The sequence below is a fragment of the Tenrec ecaudatus genome, chromosome 9 (assembly GCF_050624435.1).
Source record: "Tenrec ecaudatus isolate mTenEca1 chromosome 9, mTenEca1.hap1, whole genome shotgun sequence".
In the NCBI taxonomy this organism is placed as follows: domain Eukaryota; kingdom Metazoa; phylum Chordata; class Mammalia; order Afrosoricida; family Tenrecidae; genus Tenrec; species Tenrec ecaudatus.
In genome coordinates this window covers 153441635-153460869 of record NC_134538.1, presented here as the reverse complement: position 1 = coordinate 153460869, position 19235 = coordinate 153441635, and the positions used below count along the sequence as shown (strand labels likewise).

Here is a 19235-nt window from a genome sequence, read left to right as displayed (position 1 = left end):
GGAGAGGTTTAAATGAAATGGACACAAATCTGCTACTCCGATGTTGGAAACCTGGACAAAAACAGGTGAATTTCTAACATGGGTTCCTTGTTGCAAGGAAAACTGGCCTACCTACAGCATCTGCAAACACACTGCGGGAGAGAGCACACGGACGCTTGATGAGCAGGTGGTTTTGTCTGAAACTTACCTCGTATGCTGTGCTAAATACTGTCCTCTTCCCCTTCTGCTGGTGAGCAACAAAGTGACAAGACCCCAGGCACCACTCTCCGTCCCCATGTGAATAAAATGGCATGGGGCCATAGCGCCTCCCTTCCCCCAGACCTCCTTCTAGGGCTTACAGAAAATACGGAGGGTCTGCACAAGGCATCAAGGAGCCCTGCAGGGGTGAAGCATCTGGCTGGTCATGGCAAGGTCAGCGCTTCCAATCCACAGCTTCCCCATGGGAAAAAGAGGTGGCCGTCAAGATTTACAGCCTTAGACGCCCTAGGGGATAATTCTACTCCGAGTCAAAACTCGACACTGATGGCTTGGTTTGGAATTTTGTGTGTGAAGCATCTACATGCCACGCCTGGCTCCCGGGCGTGGCTGGTTTCTTCTCTTCCCGATGTCCATCTTCTTCCAGTGCCGTGAGGCCCCAGGTGGAGACCAGGCAGTGGCATGGGTTTAGAAACCTGCGTGTGGGACAAATGTGATTCTCCTAGTGTTTGCGAGAAGACGCGAGTTGAAGACGAGCTCAGAGGCCTTCGCTGGGGAAACATACGGAGACAAGGTTGGGGTGTTGCTTTCAGTCACAGAACTTTATTTCTAAGTTTAAGGATCCAACGATTAAAGCACACAGCAAAACAAGAACACCAACAGCTCTGGTGGTCTCTGTGCTGCTGATTACAGCGGCCACAAGGAATTCTACTGAACAGGCGCTTGACAAACGATGTCCCTGGAGCGGAGATCAATTCAAGGGCCTCTGTTGGTGGTTAAAGGAACCCCAGCTGCAATGTCCCATTCAGTGGCCTTCTGGCTTTAACTATCAAAGCATCTCTTTTTTAAAGGAAAACGCTAATAATAAATACGTCAGTAGAGTGAATTACCTGCCCCCTGACAGTCATCCCCAGAGAATCTCAGTAAGTAGAATGGGGAAGTGAGCTACTTCAGACACAATCCAAAACATACTCAGGCTTGCAAGAGTACCAGGCCACGGCGACTGGCTGGTAATGATTTGTTGACTGATGCACACCTTGAATTTCACCGCCACTCGGTACTCTCCCATCTCAGAAACGTATGTGACCTGGATCAAGTCCCACTCATTCCTAGCTTGGTAACTAATCCACATGGGGCTGACAGGAAAACTGACTCTTCAGTCTCAGGCTATGTGCTCGTAGGCATCCGAAAGTCGTTATTTAGACAGAGATAAGTTACCCACATCACCTCTACCCCACAGCCTAGCTCTGGAAAATGCAAATTCGAGAAAGAGAGATGGGGAGGTGGAGGGGTGCTGCCGGCAGAAAGCTCAGCACCTGCAACACAGCCCGGGCTGCTGCTCCTGCTTCGAGTCAGAGGTCACCCTCGGGGAGGACGTTACTTGGCCACTGCTTTCACTTTGCCCTGGTCCTCTACTTTCTGAATGGCTGCCTGGATCGCCTCTTGGTTACCCAGGAACCGGTGGGGTCCCACGGCACGCAGGTTCTCATCCAGCTCCAGGAGGATGGGCACCCCGGTGGGGAGGGTGATGTTGATGATGTCCTCGTCCGAGATACCTGTGGAGCCGGAGAGGAAGAGGGAAGGACGTTACCAGCAACCTCAGAGAAAGTCCTGTCCTGTTGCTTCACGGCCGCTTACTTCGTCCCACCCTGACTCCACGCCTGGAACCAAACCGGCAACCGTTCCTGGAAGCCAAGAAGATTCCAAAAAGCTAACAATCCTGACCGAGAGTCGCCATCATCACGTTCTCGGTCCCCGGGCAGTCAATCTCCTGTGGGGACAACGTGTTCCTGGATGCTTCCTGTCCAAAGACGAAAAGAATGTACATGTAGTCTCCCCAAGCTCACGTCCACGTCCCTGGTTTCCCACAGGAATGATTGGATCTTGGAAAAATCTAAACAGCAACCTCAGGAGCCTTTTTCTGGTTTGGGATTTCTTTTTGAGGGGTGGGGGGTGTTGTTGTTTCTTCATTTACATGCTGGCCCTGGGTTAGTCCTAAAATTAGGACGGTTCCCTAATTTCTAAATCTACCTCATCTGATTTGAATACATTTGGTCTTCCAACACCAGGTGAGCTTGCAAGCAGTCGGGCTGGATCCAGAAGAGCCGATGCGAATGCTCCCTGGCTGCTCAGGGCGCATGGTGCAAAGGGCCCTGGAAAGATGGCTGTGGAAGGACTTGGAACCGGGCCTCCTCCTCCTCCTCTCGCCCCATCCCCACCGCCACCCCGAGACCCTTGCAGTCCCATCCGCGCAGGCTGACCACCACACACTACAGCTGGGCAGGAAGCTGTGCGTATCGAACCAGCTACCCTCAACCCTTTGTGAAATGCAGCAGAGTTACAGGTACTTCTTCATCGTGGACCCCATCCCCACTTCTCACCCCAACCCCACTAACAGGTACTTCTTCATCGTGGACCATGAAAGCAGGTGTTGTCCTCAGGGCAGAGGGCTCATCATGCTATGAGCAACCGAGACCGAATGGCACACATGTGACCTGTCAGATACTCTCCTATGCACCTTGTATGTTGTGACTTGCGTAATCATTACTGTCAGTCATCCTGGGAGGGTGTACGCTTTTACAAAACCACGCAGATTAATAAAAAGAGCCGAGATTCAAGCCCGGGCACCCGAACCGATGCCTTACTGTATCGCCCTCCTCACTACCTCCAAGTCCAAAATGGGAGAAGACAAGGAAGGTGGGGGAAGAAACGGTGCTGAGGACGTTAAAAAGGCAACTGAGAGTGGTGGCCTCCTTTACAAACACACCTTTATGACCGAGGTGTCCAAAGGCGAACCCCCTGCTTCTGCTGCAGATTAACAGAAAAGACGGAGGTCAAGCAGAACGACTCATTCTGGGGGGTTCAAGGGTCTTTTACCTGGGGGTGGGGTGGCAGAATAAGTTATCACCAGTTAGTTATCAATGCACTTTGTTATTTAATTAGTCACTGGGCATACCACGAGCCCCAGCCAAAGACCAGAATGCTTTCCTAGAATTCCCTGTGAGCCCAGAAGAGCGACCACGGGGTTCTCATCACAAACTACACAGCCCCAGGCAGCTGGGCGAAAAGGGGGAGACGTCTACCTTGGAAGGCAGCGTCTCTAAGCTCGCCAGCTCCTCTCTTGCCGCTCCAGCTTCGTTACAACAGTCCCCCCGCCCCACTTTAAACCCTGCACAAGCAAGACGGACAGAGAATCGGCGCGTTTGAATGTCGGTGCTGTCGAAGGACCATGGACGGCCAAAGGAACCAACACATCTGTCTGCGGAGAAGTATACAGCCAGAAGGCTCCTTAGAGGCAAGGATGGGGAGACTTTGTGTCTCGCCCCTGGGACACGTTAGCAGGAGAGATCAGTTCTCAGAGAAGGGCATCTTGCTCGGTAAAGGGGCGGTGAAAAGGAGGAAGACCCTCGACAAGACGGACAGACAGACGGACACAATGGCTGCAACAATGGGCTGGGACATTAAGAATAGTTGGGAGCATGGCTTGGGAGTGGGCGAAGTCTTGCTCTGTTGTCCATGAGTCAGAGCCGACTCAAGGGCACCTCACATCAGACAGGTAACCTCCTCACTGGACTGACATCCCCCCATGATGTAAACAACAAAAGCCATCCACGCTCTCCTGCCCCACAACTGCGCACGGTGTGGGAGGCAAGGGGGTGCGGGCTTTATCGAGAACACACGTGGAACAAAGGACCGATCCCAAAGCTGGGTCCTTTCTTCCCTTCTAGACAGAAAGGATTACCTGGAGCCTAGGGTAGGCTACTCGGATGTGACTCTGTCCTGCCCACCCTGCAGTCCCACAATTCCATTCCAGCGGGCTACCACTTCAACTGGGATGTGGCTGCCCTGGCTTCCGAGGGCCCTCAGGCTCCAGCAGGCCCGTCTGTGGGTTGGCTGCCAGCAGCTGCCAGAGCCTCCCCTTGGAGATAGGAGGAGGGGAATTCACCGTGGGAGGCGGGGAGCCAGATCTGGGGCAGGCTCTGGAGGGTTCCACGCCTGCCTCCCTCAGAAGGCCAGTAAAGGAGGTTCTATTGTGTGATTAGTGCCCAAGGGAAGGATTCTGGTGGTCTCACAAGTTAATTTCACCTAAACTAGTGATTTACGGAGAAAATAAAGTCCCTTCTAGCACCTTATTATATTCTAACTCAAGGGTAGGCCACCTTTTTTCTGCCAAGGGCCTTTGACTATTTATAACATCATTGGCATCCCCACGCGATGGCTGGACTTGCTTCTCTTTGGTAAGGAGTGTGATGTTCACTGGTAAGGAAGATTCCAGGGGCCTTATATGGTCCGAGGACTGGAGAGTTCCCTGCCCTTGTGCTAAATGGTTAGGAGAAGCAGAGGCATGAAGTACGGAACTACAATTGGATACAGAGTTCTCTGCAATTCTCAATTCACACTGCTGGTTTTCCACGGGCTTAACGAAATCTGAAATATCTGAGTATGAACTCCAGGCGCGTTTCCTGTTTTTCTCTTTACTTGTTGGCCCCAGACTAATCCTAAAAAAAATAAAAAACGCGAGCATTCCATAATGTGTGCCAGGACTGCACCTGTCCGCAGAATCTATTGACATATTTGCTCCCTGAAGGGTGAGAAAGATGAATTGTATAGATTTTTTCCAATTAGTCTAAATATCACTGCAGTTAGATAATAAGTGTTTAGCAGAAATGATCATGTCTGCCTACGGGTTGCCGAGAGGCGAAAACGATGAAGTTCTACGTATCTTGGCTCCTCCGAATCCCCACTTACTGTGTGAGAGACCTCCCAGGACACCAACTCCCATTCCTCAGGAAGCTTCTAGGGCTCAGGGCATTCCCCTCAGATGACTCAATTGGCTCTTACCACTTCTTTCCCACACTGCTTGATGACTAGGGCTGCGCTGAAGAGGAGAAAATGAAGGCAAAGGGGTGATGGGAAAGGGAGATGGTGAAACTATCTCCATGTGCCCCGGACATGATCTTTCTCACGAACTGCACTGTGCCTCCCCCGGAAAAGACGTCAGCGTGGCTGGACCATGATTCTCAGTGGTTTGGAAGTTAGAGCATCACGCCAGCACAGTCCCTGCTCCCTTGATGTGATCAGCCAATCGGTGCTCACGGGATGCGGGTAGGATGCGGCACCTTTACTGAGCTCATAGCCCAGGTGCATATGAGGGGACGTTTCCTAGGGTGCGGCCCGCTTGACCTCTCATCTTTAGAAAGATAAAGGACAGAAGAGAGCAGAGAGTGGGGGATCTCGGCACAACAAGAAAGAAGAGCAAGCAGCAGAGTTGTCCTCCAGACCCAGGGTCCCTGTGCTAAGAACCTCCTAGACTCAGGGCAAGACTGGAACTCCAAAGACGCGTGGTGGTCACCAAGGGACACCAGGCCCACGGCTGTAGAAAGGAGACAAAGCTTTCCCTACAGAAAGCCTTTCCCCAGAGCCAGCACTGTACGGTAGACTTTCTAACCTCCTAAAACGAGAGAATTTGTTGGCTAAAAACCCTATACTGTAGAACTTCTGCTATGGCAGCAGCACTAGGTACTAAGACAATATTGCATTCAGGAAATGCTAAGACATTTAAAAAATGTTATTTGAATGAACAAATTCAGGAATGTTGCAGGATAGAAGCTCTTTAATTCACAAAAATCAATTACATTTTTGTAGAGTAGCAATAAGGAAACTAAAAATAAAATTAAGACAACGATTCCATCTGTAACAGTACCAAGTAATTCAGAGTAAGTTTAAGTAAAGAAGTATACAACTTATATTCTGACAGCTCCTAAAGATTACTCAAAGAAATTAAAGAAGAGCTTAATAAACGGAAAAACTCCCTATGCTTACGGACAGGAAGACAAACGTGATTAAGAAGACAGTATCCCTCAAATTCATGTACACATTCAATGCAACCCTTATCAAAGACTTAGAGTTTAGAGGAACAGAAAATGAAGATGCAAGGTAGCCAGGATAATGTAAACCATCTGGAATCAAGAGCACAGTTGGGGATTCTCATTTCCCGAGTTCAACGTTCACTATGGATCTATAATAACCAGCAGTGTGTGAGGCTCATACAGGGATGGTTACGTGGATCAATGGACTACAACTGAGAGTCCACAATGAGCCCCCACATTTCTGGGCAACTACAATTTAAGTAGGACGCCGAGACAAGTAAGTGAGGGACAGAACCGTCTTTCCAGCAAATGGTACCAGGGCAGCAAACACACACACACACACACACACACACACACACACACACACACAGAGGAAGTTGGACCCTTTCCTCACGCCCTGTTTTTAAAATGCACGTGGATGGATCAGTGCTTAAATGTAACAGTCAAATTATATAAGGCCCGTGAGGAAAAGAGGAGTAAATCTTCATATCCACGGATTAGACAACGGTTTCTTAGCACAAACCACCACCAAGTTTTTTTTTAACTATTCTGTAGGGTGTCTGTTAATTCTCCTTTCAGTGTCTTTTGCAGCATCAACATTAAATTTAAAAAAATTTAATGATGTCGTTTGTCTAATGTGTTGTTGCTTGTGTTTGTGTGTGGTGGTGGCTGCTGCTGTTGTACTGTCTGGATGATTATAATGAGAAAGTCAGATTACCAGTAGTGTTGTCAAGGATGGAATCCTCATGCAGTGTTGGTGGGAATGTAAAATGGTGTAGACTCCGTTTCACAATTGCTTAGAACATTAAACAGCTACCCTGCGACCCAGTAAATCCCACTCTTAGGTATATACCCGGGAGAAATGAAAGCATGATGCCCAGCCCACGCTTCATAGTGGCAGTCCTCATAACTGCCCAAAATTTGAAACAACTCAAAGGTATATCAACTGATACATGGATAAATTAAATATGGCGTAGCTGTACCATAGAATAAAACGGGATGAAGTACTGACACAGGCTACAACATGGATGAAACATGTGATCACTCTGTTGAATGAAAGAAGGTAGTCACAATGACTGGTTATTGTAATGATTCCACTGATATTGGTATTTCATGTAAATGGAATCATTTTAAATCTAAAGAGAGTAGTAGACTAGTGGTTGCCTAGGGCTAGAACCAGAGGAAGGAAGTAGGGTGTTGAGGAAGATCGGGGTGTGATATCTAAGAGGTTATCTCTTGGGGGGTGGCGTGGATGGGGGGACAGTAAAATGTTCTCAAATTGCTTAAGTGGTGATGGATACATAACTTGGTAAATTACTACAGGACATTGAATTGTATATTAAAAATTAAGCTACTTAAAAACATGACCAAAAATGACTATATAGATCCAGGAAGGTTAAAACCTGCTCTAAATCACAAGATGATTAAGATAGCAAAATTGGGCTCAATTTTTTTTTTTAACTTCCAAATCCTAAGACTGCAGCTTGGCCAACTGCCTACTGTCATTTCCACCACGTCACCGGGGGAAGGATGAGAGCGCTGTCAGCAGGCTCTGCCTTGGCAAAAGGTTACAACTGGGCAGAAGGACCCAATGTCCCCTTGTTTCCAGGTCTGGAAAAGGGGATGATCAGGCTTATGTGAGGTCCTTATAAGAGATAAGACCATCTTGAGGGTTACAGACTGTGACCCCAGCAAATTCCAGGTCTTCAGCCAGGGGCTAGGGGCACCTCCACATGCAACTCCTTCGACCATGACCTTAGAGCTAACTAGCTCTAACACGTCCAGTCTCGAACTTGTGTTTATGGTTTAGTTAACAGCTTCCTTTTGCGTGGGACCCAAGTGAACAAAGGCCACCAGAATTTTAATATTTCACCTAGAAAGGAAGGCGTGCTCAATAAACACAGAAATGTTTCCAATAAATAGTGAACTTAACATTCCACTTGAATGACTACTCCAGCCATTTGTGCGGCAGACTAATTACTTACAAATATTTAACATACTTAGACTGGTTAATAATCAGTCAATGAGACTGAAGAGCCTGCCATTTTAAAACAGCAAATTAGGAAAAAACACAACAGAACCATTACTCATTACTCAGTTTTGGCAGGAGCGACGGTCGTCAGCCTCCGAGTTCAGCGAGAAGTCCTTAGGCTGAAGTGGGCATCTGCGCTGGGCTAGGCGAGCTGGAATCAAGGTTCTATTGTACAATCGCTGCCACAAGCTCAGCGTCTGGAACATCCTGCAAACGCTTAAAGGGGTGGCCCGTTGAGTACTCCCTGACAAACCTGCCCAATTGCTCTGTACGAGGCCCAAGAATGTCCTTAAGGGAAACCCCACAAAGATCTTACCCCAGTGCAACCCTCTTCCAGCAGCCCCCTCTGCCGTCACCTGGCCAGGCGGCCCCCACCTTGTTTTGAATCACTTGAATCTTCACAGTGATGGCTGGGAGTGAGAAATCCTTCAGGAGAGGCTGATGGACCTCTGAAACCACTGTCCTGAGGTCATCTTTAAAGATTAAACCCCCCCCCCCCACCGCAAATGCCCCTTACGTTTTCTGTCAACCAAACAATCGGTCAATGTATTTAGTAACGAATGTTTGCCTCAAGCACCGTCTCTTTAAAATGCTGTCTGGATGGGCTCCCATTGGCCCCACCTGGCAACTGGAACACAGTTAGCTGTGGGGCAGCGAGCTCATATTCATGGGGGAAGACCGGTCCTTTACCAGGAGGGTGAGCATGTGCACACGGTGCAGGAGGTCATAGATGTCATGGAATAGGACACGTGGATCAGTTGAGTCGGGAAGTAGCTCGCTGTGGACACTTTCAACAATGAGAAGACAAAGATCATTAAAGTCTGGGCACAAGGTCAAACGGGGCACCGACAAACACCTCATACAGGATGATGTTCAGGAAGCCAGATCAGCACTTTGGAGCCCGGAAGGGTAAGGACCCAGAGGCAGACTGGAAGAATCCCATCCAGGGCAACTTCTGCACGGCGGCCTTGGCGTTGGCCTCCTGCTGAGGTGGCTGGTGGAGGGCTGCCTGGCCCACAAGAGAGAGGGGGCTCCAGTGAGGCGATCCTGAGCCAGGGAGACCTTAAGCGGGTCAGAGGAGATGTGCGTTCCAAAGGGTTTTCCATGGCTGTCATCTTACAGGAGTCGATCACCAGCCCTGTCTTCCCTGGCGCTGCTGGGTGGATCTGGATCTCCACCCTTTTAGTTGGCAGCTGGGGAGAGACTGTACCACCCAGGACCATCCTTGAGAACCAGGACCATGTTTTACCCATCCTGGTGTCACCTGTGCTCCTGAAACAGGGCTAATCCTACTGCAGGAACGCAGCCAAGCCGGCTAACCTGTAAATAACGTCACCGTGGGTTGGCTGCGGAGGCTGGATGCCATCGAGTCGGTTCTGACTCGATGTGCCACAGAATGCCCGCGCCCTCCTCACTGTCCTTGTCACGTATGGGCCCATCATTGTAGCCCTCGCGTCGATCCATTTTGTCCAGGGCTTCCTCTCATTCGCTGCCCCTCCAGTGTACCCAGCATGATGTCCCTTTCCAGCGAACGGTCTCTTCTGATAACATGTCCAAAGTATGTGCGACTACATCTCACCGTGCTCGATCCAGGGAGGATCCCGGTGTTTTTGGCAGTCCATGGAATGCTCCGTCTTCTTTACCAGCCCCACAACTCACACACCTCCAACGTCCACATGCAGATGAGAGTTGGCTGCTGGGATCCAGAAATCATTTCATAATGTACCGTCACAGCCTTTATTCTGTGAATCTCCTTTGGGTACACAACTTACGGCTACGAAGGGACAAGAAATGAAGGGTCTAATGCAGTGGTTCTCAACCTTCCTCATGCTGTGACCCTTTCATACAGTTCCTCATGTCGTGGTGACCCCCCCCAACCATAAAATGATTTTTGACGCTGCTTCATAACTGTCATTTTGCTACCGTTATGAATCAGGCGACCACTGTGAAAGGGTGGCTCGACCCCCAAAGGGGTCTCGACCCACAGGTTGAGAACCGCTGGTCTAATGCATCCAGCCCAGTTCTCCAAAGACTTTGCCAGAGGTGGGGTATTGGCCAAATTTCAGAACAAGATCAAGATGAAGATGGACGTGCCCCCAAACTAAGAACGTCATGGACTACTCCACCTGCAGGAGCTGCAGTCCTGGCAGCCGAGGACCTAGCTGACCCTGCCATGGCTCACCTGGAAGCCTAACTCTCTGGATGTTCGAGTTAACGCTAGCCTGTCAGTGATCCACGCTGATTCAAAGATCATGTCCCCTTGCTTCCTTTGGAAGAAAAACGCGTGCCGAAAAGGTTCTTAAAGAGCCTTGAAAGAATTAACAAGAGTTCAAATTCGTCTTCTACCTACTCTCCGGTTTTCTCCAAAGTGTTTGCTCAAAATCTCTGGGTTTCCAGAAACAGGAGACGCAATGGTGCCAGGGATGGGGACCAAAAAGACTTGTTACAGAACAAGAGGAAAGGTGCTCTGTGCAGTGCATGTCCTTTGGGACTAGAGAAAGGAAGAAACAGCTCCGACCACTTCATCTAACTGTGAGATGTCATCTGCTCCCCACTCACTTGCCTTCTTTCCCAATCAAGGAAGTCCAAATTCCAACCCCAAGCGTGGACCACTGGGGCCAAAAGTCCTGTATTCTACGGTCCAGACTAAGAACAAACAAAGGAGACCAATCAACGTTTGAACCCGGCAAGCACGGGTGTGGTGACAAGTACTGCCACTAGGGTTCCAGTGTACACGAGTGCCATTGAACCCTTCCTGCTCACAGCCCACCTGTGCACAGGGTTTAGTGCAAACAACGCATGTCTACTCAGGTCTGTGAGGGGCGAATGGCTGCAGACAAGCCACGTCAGCAACACTTGCAGGCTTGGCTTCTTCTCAGGGGGGTGCCTTCAGAGGAGGGAGGGGGAGGCCCATAAAAACCACGTGAGCAGATCGGTAAATTCAAAGGGCTAATCCCCCCCACCCACCCCCCGTCGTTTTGTAAGCAGGATTGAGACCCATGAAGGGAATTTCATAGAACAAACTGCAACTGAGAACGAGCCTCTGCCATCGGTGAGCCAGGGACAATCAAAGCAGCTGCTGCCCAAGGGATCTGCTGGGTCCGTCAAATGTAAGGCCGGGAGGTCAGCCCAGAAGTTCACAGTAACTGTTTGGGGGAGTCTCCGAGGAGGCAATCCCGCTAAGATTTTCCCAAAGGACACTGGATGGCCATGGGGTTTTGAGAAAACAGGAAACTGCATTGGAGAGAAAAGAGCCAGGAAAGTTGCCCCAAGTCATTTTTCCCCAAAGGACACAGGTCTAGTTCCTGAGGATTTCAACACTGCCATCCTGGCACAGAGTCAACCCACGAGGGCAGAATTCCCTGGAGAAGGATGAGGGCAAAATGCACCTTCAGAAGCACGCAGACCTACGTAGAGAATGTGCCGAATAACAGCAGCTTCCCGTGTTCCTATCTTTGCTTCATACACGTCTCCTTGACTCTCTAGCAATGTTTTTGAACTTACCCTCGTACGGCTTGAGGACATGGTAAGGGGACACGTGGACACGATAGGATAACCACCACTGATGTAGAGTCGGGGAGAAGATTCTGGTCTGTTAGCTTTCCCGTTAGCCATCGGCTTCTATACATCTATGACGTTCATAAGGAGGCTGCGGATGAGCAGGCCCGCGGAGCAGATGTCTGCCTCACAGAGGCGAGCCTTCTGAAAATATCACGCTAAAATGCCAAAGGTGACAGGCTCATCGTCCTGGTCCCCGCGGCCCGCATGGGGCCTCCAGCTGACCTTTCCTCCTGTCTCCAATTTCAGCGCCCAGCTCCTGGGCCCTGCAGGGTGTGTGGCAGCACACCCGGCTTCAGGGGCACCTCTGTCCTTGAGGAGGCCCTGGCGGCCCGCTCTTGCCCTGAACTTGAAACTGCCCGGTCCTGCACTGGGCCCAGACTAAACAACCCACTTCCGCTGGCAGCACCCAGAGGCTGCTTCCTTCCAGTACCTGGCCTGGCCTTGGGTGCGGGCCAGCACAACACAGACAGGAAGTGACTGTGCCAACCACAGGGCAGAACACGAGCCAGTCTGCAATCCGCAACATTCCCGGCTGGGGTTCGGCTCCCGGGGGGATGCTGCTGGGAAGCGCGTCTGGGCCAGTCTGAGCTGAGCCCTGCCTTGACCTGGGCTTTGACCTGGGCAGGGGGCACCGGTGGGCTTCTAGCACACAGACCGACACCCTGACATACGGTTACCGATTGAGTCCCTTACATTGAGCCCTCCCCAGCGTGAAGCTGTCTTAGGCATGCCCCTACGCAGCCCTCCCTGACTTAAGTCTTACGTACTCCCCAACGTCAGCACCTACCCCGACGTAAAGTCTTAAGCACCACCACCATGTAGGGCAACCCCCTGCGGAGGGCACCCCCATACACAGTCTTACACACCAGAGCGCAGCACACCCCACCCCACACAAGTAGGAGTTTGTTTAGTATATTTCATATGACTTTTTATAAGTCTTATTTTGAAAAAAGTGTTTAGAACGACTATCAAGTTGGAAGTAAAGCAACTCTTAGAAATATAGAGGCTGTGAGAGAGCTGCCATCGAGCCACTTCTGACTCAGAGTGACCCTACTGGGCAGAACAGCACTGTCCCCGTGGGTTTCTGAGGCTCCACAGCTTTACAGGAGTAGAAAGCCTCATTTTCCTTCCTCGGAGCCACTGGTGGCTTTGAACTGCTGATCTTAGGGCGAGCAGCCCACTGTGCCACCAGGGCTCAAGAGGAGAGAAAGAGGACATCGATAAGCTGCTGGACATTCATTGTGTCATTGATGCTGGGCCGCTTGTTTGTAGTCTGTCTTGAGTTTGTATGTTTCTCCGTGTGTGTGTGAAACTAGATTAAGCAAACCTACAGAGACAATGTGTGGAGCAATAGCCTCAGAGGGGCAGGGCGGGGCGGGGCGGGGCGGGGCAGGGCAGGGCAGGGCAGCAAGACATGAGGAGCTAGCACTGAGTTTCAGGAAAACGAAATATTCGGGAGTTGATTGTAGTGTTGTCACTACAAAGTGACGTCACTATTGAAATGTATGGTACGTGAGCTGTAGGTGGGTTGAAAATAAACACGCTAATGAACCATTTAAAAGCCCAGGGACAGGGCAGAGACCGCCCTCGTTCAGGCAGCCTGTCCTAAGCACTGCCCTGCAGTTTCCACAGGTGTATTTCTCACAGGACGACCAGGGCGCTGCCTGGTTTCAAGCCTGTCAACAGGTGACCCTCGACACTGCTCACCTGGGTGGACTCCAGCACAGCTTGTTGGCCCACTCCCACACCAAGCAGTTGTGGGAAGGAATAAAAGTTACAGGGGGTCCCCCCCAAGCCATTTGGGGCAAAGGAGCAGAGGCAGTTCTAGTTTGGAACACCTTTTACCAAAGGCACCTGCAAGGAACGTTAGCAAGACTCTAGCGAGACTCCACGTTCCAGCAGCTTATACGGAACTCTTCAGGAGAGAGGGTTTGGAAAAGCACTTGTCTGCACTGACCCTGGCTTAAACCCACCGCAGAGTCGATTCCAGCTCATAGCAACCCTACGGGACCAGGGTCAACCTGCCCCTGTGTGTATGGGGGCCGGCAGCTTCATCTTCCCCTCTCAGAGGAGCAAGTGGGTTTGAACCACCGACCGTGCAGTTAGCAGCCCCGTGCTGACATGGTCGAGGTGTTGAATAAAGCTAAAAGCTCCTGAACCCTTGAGAAAGCATACGTATTCACCAGGATAGTTTACGAGTCAGGCTGCTAACATTGGGTCGTCAGCAGTTCAAAACCACCAGCCCCTCTGTGAGAGAAAGCCAGGGCTTTCTATCCAGTAGAGAGTGACCGTCATGGAGGCCGCAGGGCAGTTTCACTCCGTATTCCAGGGTCTCTGTGCGTGGGCATCACCTCGATGGTAGTGCGTGTGGGCGATGCACACAGCAGCTTCCATTTCTTTGGCTAATGGACAATTAAATGCACTCATCGCTGCCAACTGGAGCAGAGGCAGGGCCCCAATAAGGGCGGTGGGAATTTCACTGGACAACGGCCCGCTTTTAGTTGAGGTAGAATGTACAGACAGCAAAACTCACCCGCTTTTTTAAAGTTTTGTTGGGACATAACTTAAATATCATCATTCAATAGATCAGTTAAATCAAGAAGAGTTGTTCAACCATTACCATGATCAATTTAATGATTTTCTTTTTTCTTGTATTTTTGTTATTATATCCCCACTTCCCCCAACCTCCCCTGTGGTACTTCCAGGGACCCATTAATCCAATTACTGTCTATATCGATTTGCCCATCCTGGATGAAATATACTGAAAAACACACAGAAACCATGAACCAAAAAAAAAAGCTAACGACAATAACAAAATAGAGAAAAACCCGAGTTGCAAAGAAAACAGAAATTTTTTTTTAAATAGACCAACTTTAAAATGGACTTTAAAAGGTGTGAGCAAATGATACGGTGTTGCGATTTTAATCTAATATTGTGTGTCCCATCCGCTTTCCAGTGCCTTCTGCAGGAGAGCAAGGGCGTTCACACCCCTAGTCTAGGCGTCATCTTTCTGGGAAACTTACACTTTTAAGAAAACACTTGTACGAGTTCTGACAGGCCCAGCAGTACCAGCCTCAACACGACAGAGAGAGACCCGGCTCGTACCCTCAAATGCGCACTCCTGACCCGTTTGCCCGTCTCCCCTTCCCCCCACTGAGGTGTCTTCTGTCCTGATGGATCTGCACTTTCCAGAATGGTTTAGAAATGGACCGTGCAGCGCTGCACAGCTTCCTAAGCCGGCTTTCCAACACTCGGCAGGATGCAGGTAAGCTTCACCCAGGTGAGTCTCACCCACCCGGGTGGGGCGGGTCACTAGTTTGCTCCTTTCCATCAAATCGGTTTCTTGAAGCAAAAGAGCTTAGGGGTTAGCGAATGATCAATTGAGATCAAAGGAATGGCCAGGATATGCTCAAAACTAAAACCAGAGCTTCCTGGTGAGCCCACACCCTTGCCCCAGTTTCCTGGGTCAAACACAATGCTGCCCGTACAGCGGTGTTAAGGGGCACCATGCAGAGACCCCCTGCTGTGCGCACCAACCGCACCCGAGCTTCCCTGCCGTCAGTCGGGCTGCCTCGGAGTGGGTCACTCCTCACGGGAGTAGAAACCCCAGTCCTTCTCCCGGGAGCTGCGAGCGGTTTCAAACCACTGACCCTACGATCGCAGTCCAATGAGTGCGCACTAAGCCACCGGGGATCCTTGCCCTGCTAACGGCAGTGATCATTTAAGGCTCAATTACAGGGGGGTGAGGGGGGCGCTTTGTGGGGAAGGAAAAAGGAATTGAGAGATTGTTATTTTCCCAGGAACCCCCTGAAGATCTCTCATATTCTTATCAAACTGTCTCTCTCCGGGCCACCTGCCGTGATGTTCCTGACTCAGCTCCTTACAAGGTCGTAGTCCTAACAGAGAGATGAGGGAAGAACCGATTTTCTTTTCTTTTTAAATCAGTTTACTGGGGGCTCCGACGGCTCTTATCACAGGCCATCCATCGATCCAGCGTGCCAAGCACCTTTGTACACATGTTGGAAGCACTGTTTTTCAGAGAAGATTTAAAGTGAAAAGACGTCAGTGATCATGTGTGGAGCTCAGTGGCCTGGGCGGAACTGGTGACCCCAACTGGCCATGGCCATGGCGAAGACATCGAGAGCCCCTGGGTTTTCCCTCGGGGGCACCGGTCTCCTTTCCCACCAGGAGCTGGCCGCCAATGTCCCAGCACCAAATACCGGTAGACCAAAATAGCTTAAGAACCAACACCCGCAGTCTTTAGGTGTGCACAGTTTTAGTAGAAAGACATCAGGGACTTTGAGATTCCAGGGAAGGCCAATCTCCCGATTCTTCATTTTTAACCGGGTCATCATTATTCTTCTGCCGAATGTGACTGTTTTGAAGCACTGAGGAAAGGGTTTTGGGGATACTGACAGTTTTTAGGGTATTGTCTCCACCCATCTTCCCAGCAGTAGGCAAAAAGCTTTGAGTTCGTCAAGAAGTTTGAGGACAATATAGGAAGGAAAAATCCCTCTAGTGCCTTGAAAGATCCCATTTCCTAGAGAATAACTTCATATAAATAAACATGGACCTATGACCAAATGTGCTTCGACTTTTATAAAAAGTACAAAGAAATTTAGTAGCCATCTTTATAGGAAATACAGAATTCGAGCTAAGACAATTTCAAGAGCTTATACCTAATACCAGTAAAGCCTAACATCCCAATGGTAAAGGAACGCTACAAAGCGTTAGCCAGGCTGGGGCTCTTTGGAGAGTGAAAAGTGTTATTAACAACTGCTCCACCCCGACAGGTGTTCAACAGACAAAGGGGCCGTGGTCAGATAATTTGACGGTAAAAATAAGTAGGCAAGTAGTCATTCCCCAAAGAAGAAAATCTAGATGTTTAACCACTAACATACGTTAGGTCATTTGAGGTTTGGAGTCCGGAAGAGTGAACCTTTGGTTGGACAGGGGCGCTGGGTTCTGCTGTCAGTTGGGGATTCACCAAGGTAGAATACTTATTCTTCTGCACACATTGCAACAGAATTTCGCAATATACACTGTAACAGATTGATACTTGAAAAGGCCCTCGAACCAGAGGTGACAGCTAATTGACAAGGCGATTCTAAAATCCAGCCCAGCCTATTCAGGGGCAGGAAACAGCTGTTTGCATCCTAGACTTGGTGCGCCTTGAAGCTACAGTGGCATGCCACCAGGGGGTACCAGAGGGTGGAAAGCAGCAAGGCTGTACCTCTGGCCAGGACGGGTGGGCCAAGGTGACAAACCGCCCTCCCATCTTCTGGTCTACAAATCTCAATCCACATCCTCTGCAAGCGCTTTTCCGGTTTGGGGCTTGTTCCTAAGGCCCTGTTCTGGTTTTCTGCCAGGTGTGCCCCCTGGGAGTCCGCCTTCCTTGCTGGTCACCAGCCCTACCATTTCCAGCCCCCGTCCGTCTGCACCATCCGCCCCTCGGGAGAAAGATGGGGCTTTCCACTCCCATGAGGAATCACGGTCTCAGAGAGCCCACAGGGCCTGGTCTACCCTGTCCTATAGGGTCTCTGTGCATCAGCACTGACTCGATGGCGATTTGGTTTTGGTTTGGTCACTATCTCAGACATCTCTTAGGGACACCTTCTTCCAACCCTTGTCCACAGACGTCCTGCTCAAGTCTCTTTGTACCAGTTAGGCCTTCCTGTTTCCCCCAAGCAATCTCCCCCCCCCCAAAAAAATCACATTGTCTAGGAAGCCTGGCTACAAAGATAGAGCTAGAAGGACTTAAATTTTAATAATGAAAGGTTTTAGCTATAATTTAATATAAATCTATTAGCATCTACTAACTTCAATTTTATTCATCTCTGAATGGTCCTTTAGCATCCCATGTCCAAGTTAAAAAGAACATTCGTGGTGAGCTAGATCTGCATCACAGGATTAAGGGGAGGGTGACTGAAAAGTTAACCAAATGCTCCCAACTCACTGCCGTCAAGGAAGAGTCCAGCTCAACAGGCAAGCCCATGGCCACCCTGGTGGCCAAAGCTGGCTCTCGTTTCGCCCCACCCGCATGCATTTCCATTTTGCTGTCTTCTATCACACCAAAGAAAAGGAGCCAAACTCGCTGCCATTGAATTGATTCTGACCTGGGGGTCCCATAGGACAGAGCAGAACTGCCCCTGTGGGTGTCCTAGACTGTGATTCTCTACAGCAGTAGAAAACCGCATCGCTCTCCCTTGCGGTTAGCAGCCCAATGCATAATCCACCCCGCCCGCCACCAGATCGCCTATAATAATTTGATTAATTTACCTGAAACTTTTCTGTTTTCTAGGTCAACCAATGCTAAGTCTTGTAAGCATTCATTAAGCCATTTGCTTAAACGCGCTCAACGCGTTTACTGAGCTGTGACTCACAGACCGGCCATGACTGGCGGCGTGTGGGACTTTCGAATGGTCACAAATTCATATCTCTGAGGCTGTTCATAGAGCCGTGCGTCCACCACGACAATCAACTCTAGAACCTTTTCATTACCGCCCCCCACCCCCACCTCCCAAATCCCACACGCCTTTGAATGGTGCCCTCGAGTCAGGGGGTGCACATCTGGGTTGTTCCCATCGGTTCACTTGGGGAGGAACGCTCATGGACACGGGTGTGGGCAGAAGGCTTCGCGCCTCTTGGGCATGCACCAGAAAGGGTGGAACTGCGGACTCCGAGGGTCACGGATTGCACCGTTCAATCCGCTCTCAATAAACGGCTGGTTTGAAAGACGCCCTCCGATTTAGCAGTGAGCTTTGTGTCAGACCTAACTCTGACTGATCGTTCTCCCTCTGCCCGCCCCATGGTGGCAGCCTTCTTTACACCGCCATTTGCTAAACTCCCCTCCTCGCCTCCCGCTCTGTTGGAGACGCAAAGAAACAGAGTTAAAGGATGCATCCACTCTCCTGTTCTGGGTGCCTTTGCTTCCCACAGAGATGAAGAGGTCGCGGGGAAGGCTGCAGGGATTTTACCTGGAATAGCTAGGGTGTCTAGAATTGGCTGGGGCTGCAGAAGAGCTTTAGAGAGGCACCGCAGCCTAAACAGCTCGGTTTTGTTTTTTAAGGAGGATTTCCTTGGCCAAGTGGGGGTGCTGGGGGGACAGGGGCGGTCAGAGAGAAGGTAGGACTCTGAGCAGGAAGCCTGTTCCTAGGGTGATCTGTTTAAAAGTGAGCTGGTGGGCAGGCAAGAGTATCTTCAGAGAAAACTTGCAGATTCTGGGGTCAGTTGGCTGCTGTCCTAAGAAGGGCCTCACCTCTTCTTCCAACCAGAGTGCGCTAGTCCATTACAGTCATGAAGGTCTGGGTCACACACTCTGAACAGAGGCCAGAAGCTTCTCTGTAGTGGGGTGTATACGACCAAAACATAGAGACGCGCGCACACACACCACACACAAACAGGTGGCATGCCATGTCTAGTCACAGGTTTTCAACTGCCAATAGAGCTGCAGACTTGACGAAGCGGAATGATTGGCGCATGCCAGGTATTGGAGTAGGGATTTGGCTCTTGGCCCTGTTGCAGAAATTAGGGAAAGAACACACGGGGCTAAAAAATTTACGTGAAAAAAAAAATTT

The 19235-nt window shown here is 50.1% G+C and overlaps 1 protein-coding gene across 1 annotated transcript in view; it reads right to left on the bottom strand.

Annotated features, from left to right (window-relative positions):
- Nucleotides 1-778: 778 nt before the first annotated feature.
- Nucleotides 779-19235, bottom strand: part of BPGM (bisphosphoglycerate mutase) — a 35997-nt gene continuing 17540 nt past the window's right edge. Inside the window, exon 3 of the mRNA XM_075558688.1 lies at nt 779-1751. Coding sequence (XP_075414803.1) covers nt 1573-1751 — 179 coding nt within the window. The 3' untranslated portion in view covers nt 779-1572. The remainder of the gene's footprint in view (nt 1752-19235) is intronic.